Below are 23,193 nucleotides of genomic sequence, written 5' to 3' on the forward strand. Positions count from 1 at the left end.
TTATTTCAAAATAAAAAGTGCAAAAGAAAAAAATGGAGCCAGGGGTCAGGTAGAGCCAGGCACAGAGCATCACGTCATTTGCCCCTGCAGTGTGGTGAAGTGGAAAGAGCCCTGACTTGGACACAGGGTTCAACCCAGCTCTGCCAACTGCAAGCCCCTTAACATCCCTAGACTTCTGTCTCTTTGCTCTGAAATGTGGATAATAACCCCTCTCCCTTAGGGTTGTCAAGAGGGCTAAATGAGGTAGACTATGTGAAAAGTCTGGCACATGCCAATGTATAATTCACGTATCCCACATGCATCTGCTGCTAAGAGTCCAGAAGTGATAAATACAAACAGAATTCTTGCCCTCACCTAGCTTAAACACTAGTCAAAAAGATGGGAAATAAATGACTAAATGAACAGGCAGACATGCAATGACAAACTGCCATAAATTCTACATGAGTAATGGAGGGCGGCAGAAGAGATGGGGAGCCCTATCACATATAGGGTGGTCAGGGGAAGCCTTACTGAGGAAATGACATTTAACCTGAGACTGAAGAACAAAAAGCAGGGAGAGGTTGGCAATCTAGGTGGTGGAAGAGCAGGAGCAAAGGCCCTGAGGTGGGCAAGATCCTGGTGCATGCAGGGAACTGTGACATTCTCTCCTCTGCTGGTGCATTTCTAACTCGATGTGGCTCCTTGAGGAAAGGGGCAGCACAGCACCCAGCACGGAGTGGACAATAGGGTTTCATGAGTGAACAAGTGAATGGGTGTCCCTTGGTTTCAATATTTGCCACGAGGAGATTTCCCCTCTCCCAGCCCTTAGCTGCACTATGTAGTGAAAAGGAAGCAGGCTACTTCTGAACTGGCAGCTCTGGAGTTTTCCCCTCTGTGGGCAGCTTGTTTAGATCACAGAGCTGGAAGGGACCCCAAAAATCCCATGCTCTTCCCTCTCATGTTTGAAGGAAGAAGCAGAGGCCCAGGCTCAGGACAGACATGCCAGAATCCATGGACCTGGTCGGGGCTCCCTGTCTAGTGCTTTCCCCAGCCCTGCAGCCTGCCTTGTTTATTTGTTCAACACGTTTGTTTCAGCCATGGCACAGCCTGTTCTGACTCTGGAACATTTATAAGATGAGCCAAAAAATCACAGAAAAATCGTTTGCTCTTGGAGCTAAGGGGTGGGGCAGCCAGGGTGGGAGACAGGTTTCAGGCCAGCTCTGGGGCAGAGTTTTGGCTTGTTCTTTGCTGTCTTTTCCTTCTGCCTTTGGGAATCAAAGGGACTCCACTGGGGTTTCCTGCCTCGGTTTCTCCAGGTCTGTGATGTGGAAAGACAAGAACATTCAACCATAAAATTTCTAGTTCTTATCTCCACCCTCATTAGCTGTATTCCAAACCTCCGCTTCCACCCACTGAGTTCAAGCCACAGCCCGATCCACTTGATCAGCCCAGGGATGGAGGTGTTGGGCCCAGCACCAGGCTCATCCTGCCCCCTCTGCCTGCAGCATCATTCTCTCTCTGCTTGTGAACTCTTGCTTATCCTTCAAAACCCAGCAGTTACATCACCACCTCTAAAACCTTGAACTGACTGCCAGGTAGTCTGTCAGATACTTTTTAAATTTAAAAAACCCAACCAGGATAAATGGCATAGCTAAAATGCTGAATTTCTTGGCTTTTGTCTGACTGGATACTAATTCAGTGTAGTAATGCTAATTATCACCTTGTGTTGATCAGAAGCACTTGTTTGCAGTTACATAAATATTTGATTACCAAAAACTTAGAAATGAATACTTAATAACTGCAATTTTTGTGGCCAACAAAATAATTTATTTAAACGTTAATTAAGCCCAGGGTGGTAGAGGGGATGGGGTAAGGATGACACAAGGGAATCCTGGTGACTAAAAGGCGACTCTAAGGTCCTTAGTAGGTCTAAGGTCCTACGCAGGCTCTTGATACACATGGCTGCTTTGCTTCTCCAAAAGGCCTGGTACGTAGTAGGTGCTCAGAAAACATTCACTGAATACTACGAGTGTGTGAGGATGTAGGAGTGTGTGACAATGACACTCTGGCCCCTGGGGTCATTGAAGTCTGTGTCAACCCTAGTTGGCTGTCCCATGGTTACCAGGCTAAGAACCAATTCAGGAGCTGTCCTAGCCTGAGGCTCTTTTTCCCTAACTGGGCAACATGCCAGCTCTCAGCACTGACCCAAATAGCGCTAAGGTTGCTCAGAACCTGGGGACAAGACCGTGTATTCTGGAGGCTCTCCAGGGATCAGGGGCAACTGCCTGGATTCTGATACCCATTGTAGCCCCCTCTGCCCCTTTACTCCAGGCAGCTCCCCAAGAAGCAGAGTCTGGCCAGCAGTGGGAGGTGCTCTTCTCCTTCACTTCCAAGATTAGCTCAGACCTTAAAAATCACAGCCCAGCGCCTGCTCCTCTCATGCCAAGGAAAACAGTAGATGTCAGAAGCCTCCTTAGGTATCTGGATGAGAACAGCTCCTTCTGCTCCCTCCCTTCCTTGTATGATGTCATTGAATCAGGATGACAAAGCAAACAGTGACATGTGTTGGGACTTGTTGCCCGACTATTTCCAGGCTTTCTCCAGCCCCTCCCTCGTCTCCATCCTCAGAATGGCAGACCTGGGAATGGACAAGAAACTGAACTGAACTCAGTCCTTGGGATTTTGGGAGGCATCCTCTGTGGCAGTAGAGGAGGTCCTGGACAGACCTTAGTAAATGAGGGAACTGGGATATTCGCACCACCGGACATTTGCACAGAGGTTTCCCAGGCTTCCGTGTGCTTTCATTTATTCTCATTTGAGTTAAGCAGGGAAAGAATTCTCTTCCAGCTTCACAGATGAAAAAAGTAAGGCTCATTTAAGGTCAGCAACTTCATCAGGGTTGCATGGCTTAAGGGTCAAAGAGCTAGACTTGAAATTTGTTTTGTGACTCTACTTACAACATCTTTCCACCTCATCACGGCTCCCTGAATTTCAGTCCTTGGTACACCTGCTTCATGCTTTTTGCTTTGTCGCATACCACCGTACTATTATTTACTTAATGTTTTTCTTTAAATAAACTCACTTAAAAAAATGACCTCAATCTAAGCAACAATACACGTGTGTATATGTATAAATAATACATGTATGTATTTATACGTGTAATTGCTAAAATTAAACATTTCATCCTCCTCCCCTAAAGTCAACTGTCATAACACCAGAGATTCTAGTGCACACTTTGAGAAACTGTCCCACTGTCTTACACCCACCCTGCATTACTAAGAATGGATCGTCACAGGCTGGCAGCCAAGTGGTTGCCCTTGGTGAAGTGCTCAGCCACTAGCATTGTTCAGGGCCAGTACTGTCGTTGGTAGGGCTGTGCCTCAAAATCACAGAATTACTGAGTCATGGAGGATAAGAGAGAGATCACGGAATCCAACTCCTAAGGGGCAGGGCCTTCTACAACACACCCAGTCATAGTCCTGAAGGTTCAGGGGACACCATTCAGAGATACAAAGATAAATAAGATGTAGTCCTTCCTCTTTAAAAACTCATAAAGCTACAAACATAAACAACTGAAAGCTAGAAGGAATAAGCAAAGGACCTGGAATCAGAGAAACTCTAGACTTCATTCCACCGCAAACTCGCACACCTTTGAGCAAGTCACTTCATGTTTCTGGGCCCCAATTTCCTTAAACAGAAGTGATAGCATCTCTTCTTTTTACTTTTTAAGACTAATAGGAGATTCAGATTTTTAAAATGGGTATGACATATCAAACATTGAGTTGTACACCTTAATTATATACAATTTTTGTCAATTATACCTCAATAAAAGTGGGGGGAAGATGGGTGTGAAAAATCCTCTGTAAAAAACGACAAAGCTCTAATGGAGTGTGTGAGTACTAAGTAGGCAATGCCCAAACCCCTCCATAGAACACTGGCTTTATGACTTTCTCCAGGTGGAACTAAGCACCAGAAATAGGTAGGGAAGAGATTTGGGGAGCACTATTTGGGCCTTACCAGGGTCCCTGACTAAAGCTGCTTCCAGGTCTTAGGCCTGGGAAGATGTTGATGAGCTGAACCAGCTTGCCGCCTTTAACTATTTCAGAATCCTGCGTTTCTTCTCTGATTCTTACTCTTTTTTTCTGCTTTAAAACATCTGTCTTCTTGCTTTCAGCCCCAAGTGCAAGTTACTGCATAGTAATGGATCTTTACTGCCCTCTTGTGGTCACTTCCTGCCATAGTCGCATTGACTTTTGAGAGGGTGTGCGTGACAGCCTGAGGAAACCAGAGCCAACCCTCAAGATGGAGATTTCCAGGGCCAGCAGAGGACTTAAAGCCCAAATTAAAGCCAGCTGCTGGAAACCAAAGCTCCCTGCTGGGAAGGGGTAGCTCCACCTGGTTTTACCCCAACTAGGACAGGAAGCCAGGCCTTTGTGTGCTTTAACCTTGCTAAATTGTCCAGCTTGTTTGCAGAAAGGTCTGGAAATGAAGGCGGCCTGAGGTGTCCCTTCTCTGCCCAGAAAACTCAAGGGTAGGAAGGGCCAGGACTAGGACCTGCCCTCCAACCCCCACTCACTTAAAGCAACAGTTAACCGGGCATCTGTTTTGTGAACTGGCAGGCGCCATGGGGTAAGGGTGGGGGTACAAAATAAGATATATATTTCCTGTCCTCAAGAACTCATAAAGCTTACAAACATAAATAACCCAAGCACACATATAATTAACAGACGCCAGGCTCCTGGAGTAAGGGCTATAACAGTAGAAATAAAGTGCTATAGGGCTGGTGGGGAAGGAGAGGTTAGTGACAATCACAGGAATTGGGTTTCCTGAAGGTAGTGAGACTTAAGCTGGACTTTCAGAAAATGAGTAGGCCCTTACCTAGCAGACATGAGCAAGGAAGACCACAACGATACTAATAATAACTACACTTTGGGGGAGCCGATTATATGTCAAGCGTGGATAAGGGTTTTATAGATATCTCAGCTATTCAATCTCCCTAACAATACTATGAGGTAGGTAGTATTTTCTCTATTTAATAGACAAGGAAACCAACGCTCGAGGCCATGGACAGCAAAGCTTGATAGAAAATACAGGAAGAAGTAAAAGCAGAAGGTGTGTTTGGGGCAAATAATCTATTATTACTAGGGTGTCAGGTACACCTGGTCAGGTGGCAGAAAGGAAGAGACCAGGGCATGGGAGGAGGGGTTTATAACGATCAAAAAGTACAAGAATCCTATGATAAGGGATTTTAAAGCCTCAAGTGAATTTGGACCTCACCCTTTGGACATGGATAACCTTTTGAGATTTCAGAGCAAAGGGGATGCATTTTAGGATAACTCAGAGGCGTGGAGGAGAGCTTGATGAGGCAGAGACAAGAGGAAAGGAGATCTGGGAGGAGTCATGAAGTGAGGGGAGCTTGAGTCAGGGCAGTGGGCAATGCAGAGGGACGAATCTTAAAACCTCTACATGGAGAAATAAGATTGACATGCGGGATAAGGAAGGTGGAGCTGCCCTTAGTGGGAACCACTGTCCCCTCACGTGCTGAACCCCCAACCTGCCTCACCACAGCCAGGTCCAACTGAGGCGGGGGGAGGAGATTTCTGGTCTCCCACGGAATAGAAGTCTCAGTCCCGCCCTGGACTGTGGTTGTGCCAAACCTCCAAAAGCAAAGCCAGGCGAAGTCTGCTCAGCAAGCAGAGAAGAAACGAAAATTATTTTCAATGCCCACATCAAGTGAGGAATCTCAGGATCAAAGAGCTGCCTGTCACAAGAAGAGACCATACCAGTTTGATGCTGTGACCTATCCCCCAAAGGTCAAGGAGAGTTTTAGGTCATTTCCCAGCAGTCTAGCAAACCTGGTTTGGTCCAAACCATGTATGGGAACTCCGCGCCCCAACCCAGGGGCTTTGATTCCTGCTTTTGATTGCCACAGGGCTGGGAGGCTTCCCTCTGGCTCCCACTCTCAGGAAGCCGTCCACAGCTGCTGGCCACTTGTTACACCCTATCTGGGAGGTGGCAGCATTTCAATAGTAAAGCAACAGATCCCAAGGCTGTGGCTAATAGCTTCAAAGTTTGTTGGGAATTACCTCATATTTCCCCAAAGGGCTAACTCCATTCAGTTCCAGTGGAGAAGTAACGGGTAAAGAAGGGCTACAAGGAGATAGTGAGGCTTCATACTTCCTATCCTAGTTTGGGACAATTCCAGGGAAATTTTTTTCTTTTTTTTTTGAGGAAGATTAGCCCTGAGCTAACATCTGTGCCCATCTTCTCCTATTTTATATGTGGGACGCCTGCCACAGCATGGCTTGATAAGCAGTGCTAGGTCCACGCCCAGAATCCAAACCAGTGAACCCCAGGCCGCCAAAGCGGAGCGTGTGAACTTAACCGCTGCTGGGCTGGCCCCAGGGAAAATTTTATAGCAGGCACTCAACAAACATTTATTCAATGCACCAGGCACTGTGCAAAATTCTTAGAAATTTCCTAAAGTGGACAAAAACACTTGTTTTAATGTTAAATACACACCCCCGACTTTTTCTGTCCAAAATGCTGCTCACTGTGGCACTTAATTTACCTTTTTCCCCCAGTAAATGAAATCATAACCTAGAAAAACTTGGTTCCCAATACCCAAAATAGGGGGATCAGCTGTCGAAGACTGGAGTCTGCCTAAAAAATCCCTGCCTGCCACCTGGTCTTAACCTCACCTGCTGGTTCTCCCAACTCTTTGCTTTGTGTAGTGGGAGACTGCAGCTTGTTTCCAGCCCTCTCTTCTGAGACCCAGACCTCTATATCCAACTGCTTTCTGAACATTGTCACTTAAATGTCTCAAAGAGACATCAAGCTCAACTTGTCCAAAATGAAACTTAGGATCTCCTTCACCTCCACTCCATCCTCCTCCAGTGTCCCCTTATCTCAATGAATAATGCCATCCCCCATTCAGAAGTGCAAGCCAGCAATCTAGGAATCACCCTCCAGCCTTCCTTCCCCTTCACTCCCGGACAACCCGTCAGTCAGTCTCAGCCATTCTACTTTTTAAAATATTGCTAGGACCCATTTACCTCTTTCCATCTAGAATCTCCACTAGTTCAAGCTGCCATATCTTCCACCAGGACTTCTGCAGCAGACTTGTAACTCATCTCCCTGCACTGTCGCCCTCTTCTATCCTTCCTCCACACTGTAGCTTGAGTGTTCTTTCAAAAGCCCAAATCTGATTATTTCACCATCACTAACACTCCAACGGCTCTTTAAATATAGAGGCAGATATGATACAGAACTCTGCAGAGACCAGGACAACTCACCTGGGACACCTTGCTTACGGTTAACCTACTGTGTTCTTGCTGTAACAGTATTGTTTGTAATGACTAATAACCTTATTTTTGTTTCTGAGAAAAGGAGACTGGATTACCTTGATTTCTGGTAACCATAAAAGTGCAACCCATATAGTTCAGGAAGGGATAATTAGCCTTTTGAATAGAACTTTTCATATATCCATGAACTGGGACACATATTACTTCCTAAAGGTGTTATGAGGAACATCTTGAGCCAGATGAGACCTTGAAGATAAATTAGCCCAGAGCAGGGGTTGGCCAACTATAGGCTGTGCACCAAATCCAGCCTGCCACACATCTTTATAAATAAATATTTATTGGAACACAGCCATACTGATTTGTGTATTGTCTATGCTGTTTGCACTCCAACAGCAGAGTGGTTGTGACAGAGATTGTATGTCCTACAAAGCCTAAAATATCTGGCCCTTAACAGAAAAAGTTTGCCAACCATGCTCTAGAGTTTCTCCACTATGGGCTAAAAATTCAAATCACCTGGAGTGCTTTTAAAAGGGATCACCTCAGAGATTCTGGTTAAACTGATCTGAGGTGGGGTCCAAGCATTGGAATTAAGAACTTAAAAAGTTCCCCTAGTGATTGTAATGTGCAGCCACGGTTGAGAATCACTGATCTAATATCACCTCCTCTCTCACAGACGAGGAGTCAGGCCCAGATGCTGGGATTCGTCTCCCGTCTGTAATGAGTAACATCTGCAAAGCCCTGTGAAGCACATCCTCTACATTATCTCATTTGATTCTTAGAACAAACCTGAGGTTCAAAGAGCAGGAAACATTTCTGTCCCTGCTTCACAGATGACAGAATTGAGGTTCATGGAATGCAGGTCATGTCCCCAAAGTCTCCAGCTCAGTCAAAGAGAGCTAACACTCACATGCAGGTCTCTTCAATCAAGTCCACCAACCACTCATTTGTGACAAGATGGATGGACCTTGAGGGTATTATGCTACACAAAGTAAGTCAGAGGGAGAAAGTCAAACACCGTATGATCTCACTCATAAGTAAAAGATAAAAACAACAACAATCACATAGAGACAGAGATTAGATTGGTGGTTACCAGAGGGGAAGGGGGGTGGAGGCTGAAAGGGGTGATTAGGCACATGTGTGCGCTCATGGATTGTAATTAGTCTTTGGGTGGTGAACATGATGCAATCTACACAGGAATTGAAATAAAATGATGTACATCTGAAATTTATATAATGTTATAAACCAATGTTATTGCAATAAAAAGTCCACTGACTACTGGATGTTAATTGTACAAGTTACATACTTATATTTTATTTTGGTATATGGAGTCCTATTTGCTTTCAGGGTTTCTAAACATGGTACCATACCTACCATCCCCAGAATATTTAGAAATCTGCCTTCCTGAGGCAGGCTATGCTCTGAGGGGCCCCTAGGATTCCTCAGGGTCATCGTGAGACAGAGTGAGGAGGACAGGATGCATGCAAGTGTGTGTGCATATGTCTGTGTTGTGTGCAGATCCAATCTCTGTGCCCTCACTTCAACCAAAGCAGGTATACGTTTACCTATTCAAGTATTAGGATCCCAGATACCATTTTGTTTGATTAAGGAGTTTTGTCTTTGAACATACTAATCTGGCTCAGAACTTTGTCCACTGTTTTGATCCAAGATGGCACAGTCACTGCCCCCAAATTCCTGTTACTTCTTACCTCATCAACAAGTTCTGCCCTGTTGGTTTAAATGAACTCCAAAATAAGTTTCTCATAATACCAATACCAGTATTGTCTTTTGAGAAATGAAAGATGTCACTTTTAGTGAACCAGACTTCCCACATCTGTCAGGGTAACTGAAGTTCCTCATTACTGATTCCTGCCTATCTCGCGCATAGTGTACAATTCATATTAGGAAAGCACCATTCTCACCCACTCCTCAGCTGGGCAACAGCGTTTCTCCTCCCTGTTCATCATGACTGCCTTCAGCCTAATCCACATGCTTTCTGCCTTGCGTTTACTCTTAGGCTTTCCTTTCCTATGGAAGTGAGGCATTAACGATGAGGGGGTTGGGTGGGAGAATGGTAAGACAACTTTTTGCATTTTTTCATGTTTCCAGAGAAGACGGAACTTTTATTCCCCTCTCCATAGAGTTGAGAAGCCCCACACTGGGCAGAACACATCCAGCTTTTCATTCTATGACCTTATTGGAACCCTTCCACAGGAGGAGGAGTGACTAATCTGACTGGTCAGAATCCAGGGCATTCACAGGGCTGAGTTTTTATCAGGACTGATGCCTGAGTGCAAGAGGTGTGCTAGGGTCCTGAACTGTGTACTGATAAGTCAGGGTCTGTTCTCAAACTTGGCAGGAGGACTATAGTGGGAGGGAGCAGGAAGTCCCCACTATGTATCTATTTTTATTTCCAAGAATGACAGGGATACCCAGGGTCACACACACGGCATGACCTCATATTTCAACACTTATTTGAGGAGATAGTATCAGTGAATCCTAGAGCCTAACTGCCAGAAGCACCCTATTGCTCAGGAAAAGCATAGTCCCTAAAGCTTAATGAAAGATGTTGTGGCCTTAAATAAACATAAGAGACGTCACCACATCACCTTCTCATTTTAATAGTCATGTCTCTCACTATACTAATTCTCAAAATATATGGTTCCTTTTTATATACATATACAAACAATTTGAAACACAAATACCAAATTCAGGAGAATCAGATGCGTAGATAAATTTAGGAAGTCAAGAAGAGCACAGAGGAAAAGGCCAGTCATCAGATGTTAGAAATGATCATCTAAACACCTTTCTCTGGACATTCAATTTGATATATTATCCCAAATATCCCATGTCACATGGTCCACAAGGTCTTCATTTAGGATTCTGCAGCAATCAATAGCCATACTTGTCATTAAGATGGGTCCTGCCATCTCCACTTTGGCCTAGATCAGAGTATAAAAAAAGAAAGAAAAACATTCACTCTTCTAAAATCAGGAGGAAAAGATATCTAGACATCAGTGGGACAAAAAGTAAAACAAATAAAGAGGTTTCTTCTATGACAGAAATTTACTTTTTGTGTACAATTTCAAAATACGGTCTTTCATTTCGACCCTAGCATTTATGAGCAGATAAAAAGCAAACATTTCCAGTAACTTAATTTCTATTAATTAGTAGTATATAAGGAACCCATTCCATAGAAAAAGCAACCTGTGATGAGCATGTGGGGAAATAAGCATCTCACAAATTGCCTGAAGGGTGTATGTATGAGCATAAACTCTACAATCTTTGTAGAATGCAATTGATAATATCCTAAAAATCTTCATAGCCTTTGATCCAGCCTGTTAGTTTCTATGAATTTTTTTCTACACATGTACCTCTACTCTTGCAAAATTACATATGTTAGAGGTTACTTACTGCAGAGTTGTTTGTAATGGCAAAAGACTAGAACCACAGCAAATATCCATTGAGGGAACTGGTTAAATAAATAAAAGTATATCCATACCATAAAAAAGAACTTTGCTGCCACAAAAAAAGAACAAGAAATCTATAAATTTGGCCTTAAATAACACATTAGACCAGATGAATTTAACCGATATATACAGAACATTCCATGTAAAAGAAACAGAATATACATTCTTCTCAAGTGCACATGGAACATTCTCCAGGATAGATCATATGTTAGGCACAAAACAAGTCTCAATAAATTTAAGAAGACTGAAATCAGATCTTTTCTGATCTGATCTTTTCTGACCACAGTGGCATGAAAGTAGTAATTAATTACAAGAAGAAAACTGGAAAGTTCACAAATATATGGAGATTAAACAACATGCTATTGAACAACCAATGGGTCAAAATGGAAATTAAAAGAGAAATCAAAAAATGCCTTGAGACAAATGAAAATGGAAATACAACACAGCAAAATTTATGGGATGCAGCAAAAGCAATTCTAAGAAAGAAGTTCATAGTGATAGACCCTACATCAAGAAACAAGAAAAATCTCAAATAACCTAACTTTACACCTCAAGGATCTAGAAAAAGAAGAACAAATGAAGCTCAAAATTAGTTGAAGGAAAGAAATAAAGATCAGAGTGGGAATAAATGAAACGACTAAAAAGACAATAGAAAAGATCAATGGAACTAAGAGCTGGTTCTTTGAAAAGATAAACAAAATTGACAAATCTTTAGCGAGACACACCAAGAAAAAAAGAAAGGCCTCTAATAAATAAAGTCAAAAATCAAAGAGGAGACATTACAACTGATACCACAGAAATACAAAGGATCATAAGAGAATACTATGAATAATTATACACCAACAACTTAGATAACCTAGAAGAAATGGATAAATTCCTAGAAACATACAACCTACCAAGACTAAATCATGAAGAAATAGAAAATTTGAACAGATCGATTACTAGTAAGGAAATTGAAACAGTAATCAAAAACCTCCTAACAAACAAAAGTCCTGGGCCAGACGGCTTAACTGATGAATTCTACCAGACATTCAAATAAGTATTAACACCGATCCTTATCAAACTCTTCGAAAAAAAAGAAGAGGAGGGAACATTTCAAACTCATTTTACAAGGCTAGCGGTACCCCGATACCTAAACCAGAAAAGGATGCCACAATAAAAGAAAATTACAGACCAATATCCCTGATCAACAAAGATGCAAAAATCCTCAACAAAATATTAGTAAATTCAATTCCACAATACATTAAAAGGATCACACACTATAATCAAGTGGGATTTACTCCAGGGATGCAAGGATGATACAATATCCACAAATCAATTAATATGATACACCACACTAACAAAATCATATGATCATCTCAACAGATGCAGAAAAAACCTTTGACAAACTTCAACATCCATTAATGATAAGAACTCTCAACAAAGTGGGTATAAAGGTAACCTATCGCAACATAATAAAGGCCATACATGACAAGTCCACAGCTAACATCATACTCAATGGTAAAAAGCTGAAAGCTTTTCCTCTAAGATCAGGCATAAGACAAGGATGCTCTCATCACTTTTATTCAACATAGTACTGAAAGTCCTAGCCAGAGCTATTAGGCAAGAAAAAGAAATAAAAGCCATCCAAATTGGAAAGGAAGAATAAAACTGTCACTATTTGCAGATGACATGATATTATATATAGAAATATATATGTAAAGACTAAAAACTCCACCAAAAAACTGTTAGAAGTAATAAGCGAATTCAGTAAAGTTGCAGGATACAAAATCATATTCAAAAATCGGTTGCATTTCTATAAACTAATAAACTATCAGAAAGAGAAATTAAGAAGTAATCCCATTTATAATTGCATCAAAAAGAATAAAATATCTAGGAATAAATTTAACCAAAGAGGTGAAAGATCTATACACTGAAAACTGTAAGACATTCATGAAAGAAATTTAAGAAGACACAAATAAACAGAAAGATACACCATGCTCATGGACTGGAAGAATTAATACTGTTAAAATGTCCATGCTACCTAAAGCGATCTACAGATTCAATACAATCCCTATGAAAATTCCAATGGCATTTTTCACAGAAATAGAACAAACAATCCTAAAATTTGTATGGAACCACAAAAGACCCCAAATAGCCAAAGCAATCTTGAGAAAGAACAAAGCTGGAGGCATCATGTTCTCTGATTTCAAACTACATTACAAAGCTATGGTAATCAAAACAGTTTAGTATAAAAACAGACATGTAGATCAATGGAACAGAATAGAGAGCCCAGAAATAAACCTATACATATATGGTCATATATTTACAACAAAGGAGGCAAGAATATACAATTGGAAAAGAATAGCCTCTTCAACAAATAGAGTCGGGAAAACTGGACAGTCACATGAAAAAGAATGAAACTGGACCACTATCTTACATCGTAGACAAAATTAACTCAAAATGGATTAAAGACTTAAATCTAAGACCTGAAACAATAAACTCCTAGAGGAAAACATAGGTGGTAAGCTCCTAGACAACAGTTTTGGTGATAATTTTTTTGTATTTAACACTAAAAGCAAAGGCAAAAAAAGTAAAAATAAACAAGTAGGAATACATCAAACTAAAAAGCTTCTGCACAGCAAAGGAAACCATCAACAAAATGAACAGGCAACTACTGAATGGCAGAAAATATTTGCAAATCATATATCTGTTAAGGGGCTAATATCCAAAATAGATAAAGAACTCATGCAACTCGATAGCAAAAAACCCAAACAATCTGATTAAAAGATGGGCAGAGGATCTGAATAGCTATCTTTTCAAGAAAACATACAGATGGCCAACAGGTACATGAAAAGATGCTCAGCATCACTGATCATCAGGGAAATGCCAACCAAAGCCACAATGAAATATCACCTCACACCTTTTAGAATGGCTGTTATCAAAAAGATAAGAAATATGTGTTGGCAAGGATGAGGAAAAGGAACCCTGGTGTACTGTTGGTGGGAATGTAAACTGGTACAACCACTATGGAAAACAGTACAGAGGTTCCTCAAAAAATTAAAAATAGAACTACCATAAGATCCAGCAATTCCACTTCTGGGTATTTATCCAAAGAAAACAAAAAGACTAATTCAAAAAGATATATGCACCCCCATGTATGCTGCAGCACTATTTACAATAGTCAAGACGTGGAAAAAACCTAACTGTCCACCAATGGATGAATGGATAAAGAAAATTTGGTGTATATATATATAACGGAATATTATTCAGCCATAAAAAAGAATGAAATCTTGCCATTTGAGACAACACAAATGGACCTTGAGGGCATTATGCTAAGCAAAATAAGTCAGACAGGAAAAGACAAATACTGTATGGTATCACTTATATGTAGAATCTAAAACAAACAAAAATCCAAGCTCACAGATAGAGCAGATTGGTGGCTGCCAGAGGTTGGGGGTCAGGGGTGGGGGAAATGAGTGAAGGGAGTCAGAGAGTACAAATTTTCAGTTATAAAATATATGTCATGGGGATGTAATCTACAGCATGGTGACTATAGTTAATAATACTGTATTGCCTACTTTAAAGTCACTAAGAGAGCAAATCCTAAAAGCCCTCATAATACACAAAAACATTTTGTAACTATGTATGATGATGGATGCTAACTAGATTTATCATGGTGATCATTTCACAATACACACAAATATCAAATCATTATGTCATACACCTGAAAATGTTTATGTCAATTATATCACAAATTTAAAAATTAATTTAAAAAAATCTATAGTTATGAAAGGATCTCCATATAGTGTTAAGTAATACACTATATGTAACAAAATAGCAAGGTGTAGAATGTGCTTCCATTTGTGTAAAAAAAGTCATGAAATATTACGTATTTTATTGCCTACATAGGAATTTTATATAATATACAGAAAAAATCCTAAGAAACTGATATATGGTTGTCTTTAGAGGAAAAAAACTGGGTACCTGACACACAGCCACAAGACTTTTTCTGTCACTTTAAAGAAAACTTAAAATACAGTAGTTCCCTCTTATCTGCAGTTTCGCTTTCCACAGTTTCAGTTACCTGTGGTCAACTGCAGTCCAAAAGTATTAAATGGAAAATTCCAGAAATAAACAACTCATTAGTTCTAAATTGCATGCCGTTCTGAGTAGCATGATGAAATCTCTCATCATCCTGCTGCGTCTCACTTGGGACATGACTTACCCCTTTGTCCAGTATGCTACCTGCCCGTCAATCATTTAGTAGTCAGGTTGGTTATCAGATCGACTGTGTCAGTATCACAGTGCTTGTATTCAAGTAACCTTTATTTTACTTATTAATGGCCCCAAAGCACATAAGAGTGATGTTGGCAATTTGGATATGCCAAAGAGAAGCAGTATGCGGCTGGCCCGGTGGCACAGCAGTTAAGCTCGCATTGTTCCGCTTCTAGGCAGCCTGGGGTTTGCCGGTTCAGATCCCGGGTGCAGACATGGCACCACTTAGCAGGCCATGCTGTGGTAGGCGTCCCACATATAAAGTAGAGGAAGATGGGCACGGATGGTAGCTCAGGGCCACCATTCCTCAGCAAAAAGAGGACTGGCAGTAATTAGCTCAGGGCTAATGTTCCTCAAAAAAAAAAAAGAGAGAGAAGCAGTAAAGTGCTTCCTTTAAGTGAAAAGGTGAAAGTTCTTGACTTAATAAGAAAAGAAAAAAAATCGTATGCTGAGGTTGCAAAGATCTATGGTAACTTTTACTATAGTATTTTGTTACAGTACTATTTTATTATTAGTTATTGTTTTTAATCTCTTACTGTGGCTAATTTATGAATTAAACTGTATCATATGTATATAACGTATAGAAAAAAAACAGTATATATAGGGTTCAGTGCTATCTGTGGTTTCAGGCATCCACTGGGGGTCTTGGAACATATCCCCCATGGACAAGATGGGGGCTACTGAATATGCAAAAGCAAAGAGAAAAATATAATGAACCTCCATGCACCCAGCACCCAGCTTTAACAATTATCAGTATGTGGCAAATCCTGCTTTGTCTAGTACTCCTCCCCTATCTTCCCTGAGCCTCCACCACTGGATTATTTTAAAGCAACTCTCATCTTTGGGATATCATTCCGTCTTGAACACTTCTGTAACATGTTCCTAGAAGACAAGGACATTTTCTAAAAATTTAACTCAAAGTCACTCACAGTTAATAAAAGTTAAACATTTCTTAGTATCATCAAGTTTCTAGCTAGTGGTCAAAATTATCTGACTGGATTATAATCTTTTTAACAGTTGTTTGTTTGAATAAGGATCCAAACATGGTCCAGAAATTATATTTTCTTTACGTGTCTCTTCAGATCTTTTAATCTACCTATTCCCCTAGAATGGAGACTTTTAACCACATACTCTTATAACTTTCTTATTTTGAACCTTAAATATACATTACCTATTCAAAAACATAGATAAATAAATCTTAAAGGAAAAGAAAAATAAAAACAATCTACCTTCAGGTGGGACCCACACACAGTAGTCTGGATCATCTTCTGGATATTTGGATGAAAGTGTTAGTGGAAGCTGCAAAAACAACACAGGTTATTTTACTCAAAAGAATTTTAACTCAGTAATTACTGTCCCTATGCCTGTCAGCAAACAAAAACTAAGAATAGTTTCCATTAATGATTTTGACATAAGTAACCTATTTGGGAGAGCATTCTCTCCCTCTGAACCTTGATTCTTTTCTGTAAAGCCTCAACAAGCTGATTTTCAGTCAATCTGAGTGATGTGATATTTTTTAAAAGGGCCAGTTAACACAGGTCTAAGTTCTAAATGGTATAACCCCAGTAGAAGGAAATGTGGCATTTGCCTTTTGATCTAGGTGCAGAAAAGAGTTAACACAGCAAGTCTGACTGCTCTCCTTTGAAAGGCCTGTTTGCAAGGTTGGTCCTTGGCTGGCATCTGGGAACGTGGATTTTGGGAAGGTTCCTACTACCCTAACTGATAAGAATGGCTCACTGTGCCTAAACTGTTTGTAAAAACAGTGTGGTTTATGCTGAACACCTGCTTTCCTTCTTGAATTTGGGTACACGCCAGGCAGCAAGTGCCTATGTGATCAGTCTCCACTAAAAATCCTGGATGCTCAGTCTCTACTGAGCTTCGCTGGCTAGCAACATTTTACAAGTTGTCACAACTTGTTGCTTGGGGAAAGCACATCTTGTCTGACTCCACTGGGAAAAAACCCCGTGGAAGCTTGTGCTTGGTTTCTCCCAGACTTCACCCCATGTGCCTTTTCCCTTCACTGACTGTGCTTGGTATCCTTGTGCTGCAGTACATCATAGCTGGGAGTACAGCCATATGCTGAGTCCCGTAAGGCCTCTTGTGAATTACCAGACCTGAAGGTGGTCTTGGGTACCTCCTGACACAACCTAGCAATCCCACCTCTGGGAACTTACTGTATCCATACAAAATTATATATACACAAGTTTATTCATTATAGCACTGTTATAATAAAAAACTAGAGGGGCTGGCCCTGTGGCTGAGTGGTTAAGTTCAAGCGCTCTGCTTCGGTGGCCCAGGGTTTTACCAGTTTGGATCCTGGGTGTGGACATGGCACTGCTCATCAGGCCATGCTGAGGTGGTGTCCCACACAGCACAACCAGAGGCACTCACGACTAGAATCTACAACTATGTACCAGGGGGCTTTGGGGAGAAGAATGAAAAAAAAAAAGAAGATTGGCAACAGTTGTTAACTCAGGTGCCAATCTTAAAAAAAAAAAGAAAAACTAGAAACAACCCAAGTATCCGTCTGTAGGGAACTGGCTAAATAGAGTACATCCATACAGTAGGAAGCTCAGTGTACTGATACACAATGATTTCCATGATAGGTAAAAACAATCAAGAGGTAAAATGCAGTACATTACATTCTATCTTTTGTGTAATAAAAGGAGGAAAATAAAGGGGGATGGGCCGGTGGCACTGTAGTTAAGTTCACACTTTCTGCTTCGGCGGCCTGGGGTTCACTGGTTTGGATCCTGGGCGCAGACCTATGCACTGCTTGTCAAGCCATGCTGTGGAAGGCATCCCACATATAAAGTAGAGGAAGATGGGCACAGATGTTAGCTCAGGGCCAGTATTTCTCAGTGAAAAGAGGAGGAATGGTGGCAGATGTTAGCTCAGGGCTAATCTTCCTCAAAAAAAAAAAGGAAGAAAATAAGAATATATTATTCAAGTGTCTTTGTATGGCATACTAGGATACGAAGAAAGATTCACAAATTAATAAAAGAGGTATGTAAACAGGGAATAAGGTGGAATAAGGTGGATGGAGACAAGAATAAAGAATTCAAAAAATAAAAATTCAAAAATAAAAATAAAAGAGAGCCCAGACTTCTGGAAGATGGGGTAAAAGGCAGTTGGGAACTCTACTAAGACAATTCCTAAAGATTCACTCTTCTGGATGTGGTCTACGACAAGGAGATCTGTTTTTACTTCCAGAAAGTAAAGATTATGACTAAAGTACTTACTTTGCCTGGACCGGGAGCTTTCTTTTTCTTCAATTCATCTCTGCTTTTCTCATATTCATTCTCTGATGCTAATTTAAGAAAAAGAAAAAAAAGAGGCAATAGCTATTTCAGAATAAGTAAAATAGAAAAGAAAAATTCCTCTTAAGAGAACATCTTAATTATTGAAGAAAACATGTAACAATCGAATTCTCAAAAGTTCCTTCTACTACTGTAAAGATTATATTAAGAAAGAATTTTCCCTCACTATAACCCTAGTTTTCAAATCCTAAGGCTATTCTACAAGCTTGAATATGATCACACGATTTGAAAAGGTAAAGGAAAATGGGGCTGACTTTACTATTCTACAGTTTAACCATTACAATTAAAGGCAACAGAAAACCAGAAAAACACAGTCCTTTTAATAGGCCAACCTTTCAACTAATTTCTTTTAACAGTTTTGGAATCACTGCCATGAGAGGCACATATTCAACTCTAGATGTAAAACTGTGGAGGCCTTTGTACAGCCAGAGGAAGCATGAAGGCATTAGGTGCTTTGTGGGTCAGAGACAGGGAACCCCAGGAGGCAGAAGAGGAGTCAAGAAAGGCAAACGGAATGGCACCAAACATAAACCTCTCATAGATCCCAATTTTGTCCAGGGCCCTGGCAGCAGCATCTATCCAGTGCCTGAAAGGCCCTTCTCTGGGCTGCTCCAGGTCAGCCACCAGCCCCTCCTCCACGCACCAGTTGGCTGCTGGTGTGCAGAACAGCAATGGAGTCGGCTCTACACTTGCCTGAGGCTTCCTCACATGGTGCAGCTGTTCCACTAATCTCCTGATAATCTTTATTCTGTTCCACTTGGCTGAGTTGAGACATGTTTTCTATAAAAGGCAGAACCAAAGCATATGGTTATTATTTAATTCATGGTAGGGAACCAAGAAAACAAAAACAAAAGCAAGAAAAGCTAACTACATACATAATCATCCAGTTTTACTATCATTCGCTTCAACTAACCTTAATTAGGTTTTCGATAAATGTGCCTCTGGACGACTAACAGAGAACCACCAATTTTCCACTTTAAAAACTGGCCAACTCTGAGGTAAAAGTTTTTAGCAATACTTACCAAAAGCCTTAAAAATGTACATATTCCTTGGCCTAGAAATTCTACTTCTAGGAACATGTTCAAAGAAAATAATCAGAGATCAGAACCAAGATTTACTATATACAAATATGTTTATAATAGCAAAAACTAATAAATAACTTACACGTCTAATGATAGGGTGTTGATTAAATAAATAATGGGATATGCATGTGATGGACCACTATGCCCCTTATTAAAACCACATTTTAAAAGAATGTTTTAAGACAGAAAAAAATAGGTCATAAAATAGCATGTACAATATGATCCCAATGTTGTTAAAAAAAAAGAAAAGGCATGGAGTAAGCCCTAACCAGCTTCAGATTTACTAATGAATGTACTTATAAACCAAATTTTAAAATCTGCTATTTTTACACACACATATTTACTTTGGTGCCTTAAACAAAAAAATACAATACTTACTGCTCCCCTTTCTACTGACCTGTTCATATGCCACCCTCACAACACATGGATCAAAGACCAGACTCAGAAAAAAGTATGGAAAAGTACTTTTTTTTGAAAAGGCCAAGCATCTTGCCAATAACTAAACAAAGGAGAATGCAAAAACAAAAGATTTACCTCTCGCAGATGAGGAAACAGTAACTTTTCTGTTTCTCAACAACTGGAGGTGATTCAAGAGAAGGTCTAGGTCCCAGGCCTGAGGTTTTATGCAGACAAGCCCGGTTTGTTCAGAAATACACATGCATGCATTCTCACACACACTTAATGCCAGTTTTTTTGTTTTTCTCATGCTCCCTATTTTCTGTGCAGTCTTAGTCTTGCTAAGGAATCTGGCCAACCTGCAGGAAAACAACCCCTGCAGGTGACATGGGATAAGAGAATACTAAAAAGATAATCATCCTTGGGGGTATGATTGAGGGAGATTTCTCTTTACTTCTTTGGACTTTTACATATAATCTAAAGTTTCTAAAACGAACATACATTCCTTTTACAATCAGAAGAAAATACATTTAAAAACCAATCAGTTCTCTCTTTCGTCAATTTTCATCAAACCTTTGCTGAGGTGGGTGAATACTACATGCTCTCTGCTGGGTACCATGAACTTCTCTGCTGGGTACCATGGACAACGGGACATCATGCTTCCTGAGAGGTATGTCTAGTGGGTATAATTATGCTCAGCCTCTGCTTTAGGGATGGGGAAAAAAATAAGTAAGGGGAGGCTTATCCTGAGACCACCTGATCAGGCCCCATCCTCTGCCCTATTCCACTGCCCTCCAGTCATACAGTAACAGCAGCTCAGAACTGGTCCACAGCAGCTGTGGTTTCAGATTCCACAGTTTTTAATTTTCCATAATTCTGGAATAGACTGGAAATATCTGCCTTGTTTTACAATGAGGATAAATAATGATGTGCAGTCAAAGAAAGACTAAGAAAGTATGTTCCCAAAGAGTCAGCTATATCACATATCACAAAATATCAAAAAGTCTAAATGCACAGGCAAGAACTGGTTTTGCTTTTTCAAACCTATCCACAATTAACGCCAATGCCCCACTGAATAGCACAAGAAGGAGAAGAAAGATAGTACCACGGTTTTTTGTTTCTCCAGAACATGTGCTATCGGTGGGAGGACTTGTTCCCTGTACTGCTGCTTCTGGCTCTATCTCCTGCTGTAGTCTGCTGCTTCCAGACTCCAGTTTTTTCTTTTCATGTTCCTCCTTTTCTTTCTCCTCTTCCTCTTCCTCTTCCTCTTCCTCCTCTTCTACTTCAGGCTCATCCTTCATTCTCATTAGAGTTGGAGGGAGTTCTGGACGCTTAGGGGGTAACTTCTAGAGGAAACAAAACCATGAACAAATACTTCTACATAATGACAAAGAGACAAATCTCTTCAAGGGAGTTAAGCTAAATGTGTAGCATGTAACCTCTCTAGGTTGATAAATCCTGCATGAGTGTGCTGAAAGTAGGACTTTAACCTGAAATTTTACTCATCTATGGACCTTTAACACGTATCTTTATTACTTTTTAGGGTCAAAAGAATATTAAACATGAAACACTTAAAACAGTTTGTGGGGAACCAAGACATTTATTCCAAGTGAGTACCAGCTACAGGAATTCTGTCCTATTACCCTTAATGATGTTAAAAGATCTTAATTCATTACAAAATCTTCTAGAGAGTAAATCAGACGCACATTCCTAAGAAATAAATCATTAGTGCAGCTTTTTCATTTTAGATTTGACACAGTTTCAAGGGAACACCACACGTAAATCAGTAAAATAGATCCTGAAGAAAAGGAAGACATTTCTTGAAGAATAAGGCCAAGCATCCAAGACCTTTCAATAAAAGTAATTATTAGGAAAGATTGATCACAGCTTAAGGAATAGAGAGAAGGTACCAAAGTATATCATTTTTTAAATACAGGATTTAGTTCAGTAATCCTCTAAGGAGAGCTTTTTAGTAGTTTTTCTTCTAACTAAAACGTCAGTACCTCCTCCCTCCACCACCCTCACAGAGAAGCCTCCACCTCAGGTAAACCACACAGCCACTCAGAACATTTGGCTGGCACTTCAGACTTCTGCCACCACAGGGAAGTTTACCCTAATTCAGTGTTGTGGACTGAACTGTGTCCCCCCAAATTCATATGTTTAGGTCCCAACACCCAGTACCTCAGAATGTAACTGTATTTGGAAATAAGGTCTTTAAAGAGGTGATTAAGTTAAAAAAAAAAAAAGGCTGTTAGAGAGGGGCCCTAATCCAATATGACTGATGTCCTTATAAGAACAGGGACAGAGGGACCAGGGATACAAGTGGACAGAGGGATAACCATCTGAAGAGGCAACAAGAGGGCAGCCACCTGCAAGCCAAGGAAAGAGGCCTCAGAGGAAACCAACTCTGCTGACACATTAATCTTGGACGCCTAGCCTTCAGAACTGTGAGAAAATAAATTTCTGTTGCTTAAGCCACACAGTCTTTGGCATTTTGTTATGGCGGCCCTAGCACCCTAATACACAAGGTTCAGCATTTTGGGGTGATGAAAACCTTTTAAAAGCGGAATCTATAAATAAGGATGTACATAAAGCAAAAACATATATCAGTGAAGTATTAGAGGATAGCAGAAAGATCACAAAACTCAGGAGACAGAAGACCTGGATTTGCCAGTCTAGTTACTTAATGATGGTGTGATCTTGTATTTAACCTCTGTGACTCTGTTTCCTCACCTGTGAGAGGCAATAATCCCCACACATCATAAGGTGTTGGAAGGATTAAATGAAGTAAGGAAAACCATATGGCAGAGCCAGGTGTACTGACTATGTTACTAACAAATGTTGGTTGAGTCTGAATATTACAACATCTACCCACCAGGAAAAAGCATTTAACATAGGAGACCCTTTCTTAAGTGCAATATTCATCACAAATTAATAAATTAGTATTCTAATTTACAAATCAGTTACATGCAAATTGACTGGCATGAAATGATTCATCAATTTTTTAAAAAATTTTTTTCTGGTGAGGAAGATTGGCCCTGAGCTAACATCTATAGCGAATCTTCCTCTTTTTGCTTGAGGAAGATTGTCACTGAGCTAACATCTGTGCCAATCTCCCTCTATTTTGTATGTGGGGAGCCACGACAGCAAAGCTTGCTGAGCAGTATGTAGGTCTCCAACTGGGATCTGAACCCACAAACCCTGGGCCACCAAAGTGGAGTGCGTGAACTTAACCACTATGCCACCAGACCAGCACTGATTCATCTATTCTTGATAACCCTAAGCTGAAGAGAAAAATCCAAGTACCAAGTCATGGGATAGATGTGATCATACCAAGCCAACAGTCCTTTTTCACATTACTATGGAACAAGTCATCTGAGCTTCGAAA

General features: G+C 40.6%; 1 protein-coding gene and 1 long non-coding RNA gene across 3 annotated transcripts in view; one reads left to right on the forward strand and one right to left on the reverse strand.

Annotated features, from left to right (window-relative positions):
* LOC139045551 (uncharacterized) overlaps nucleotides 1-22,232 on the forward strand; it is a 28,146-nt gene extending 5,914 nt beyond the window's left edge. The window contains exons 2-3 of the long non-coding RNA XR_011504123.1: nucleotides 21,349-21,414; nucleotides 22,100-22,232. This is a non-coding gene — a long non-coding RNA (uncharacterized lncRNA). The remainder of the gene's footprint in view (nucleotides 1-21,348; nucleotides 21,415-22,099) is intronic.
* The window catches only part of SLC4A1AP (solute carrier family 4 member 1 adaptor protein), a 28,056-nt gene continuing 14,748 nt past the window's right edge, over nucleotides 9,886-23,193 (reverse strand). Inside the window, exons 10-14 of one of the 2 annotated variants that reach the window (XM_044772141.2) lie at nucleotides 20,914-21,151; nucleotides 19,021-19,107; nucleotides 18,250-18,317; nucleotides 16,237-16,306; nucleotides 9,886-10,222 (exon numbers count right to left, since the gene is read on the reverse strand). In XM_044772141.2, the coding sequence (XP_044628076.1) occupies nucleotides 10,173-10,222; nucleotides 16,237-16,306; nucleotides 18,250-18,317; nucleotides 19,021-19,107; nucleotides 20,914-21,151 (513 nt within the window). In that variant the 3' untranslated portion in view covers nucleotides 9,886-10,172. Of the gene's footprint in view, nucleotides 10,223-16,236; nucleotides 16,307-18,249; nucleotides 18,318-19,020; nucleotides 19,108-20,910; nucleotides 21,152-23,193 lie in introns of both variants that reach the window. The other variant, XM_014850390.3, reaches the window with a different exon arrangement.

Source organism: Equus asinus, chromosome 6 (genome assembly GCF_041296235.1).
Source record: "Equus asinus isolate D_3611 breed Donkey chromosome 6, EquAss-T2T_v2, whole genome shotgun sequence".
NCBI lineage: Eukaryota > Metazoa > Chordata > Mammalia > Perissodactyla > Equidae > Equus > Equus asinus.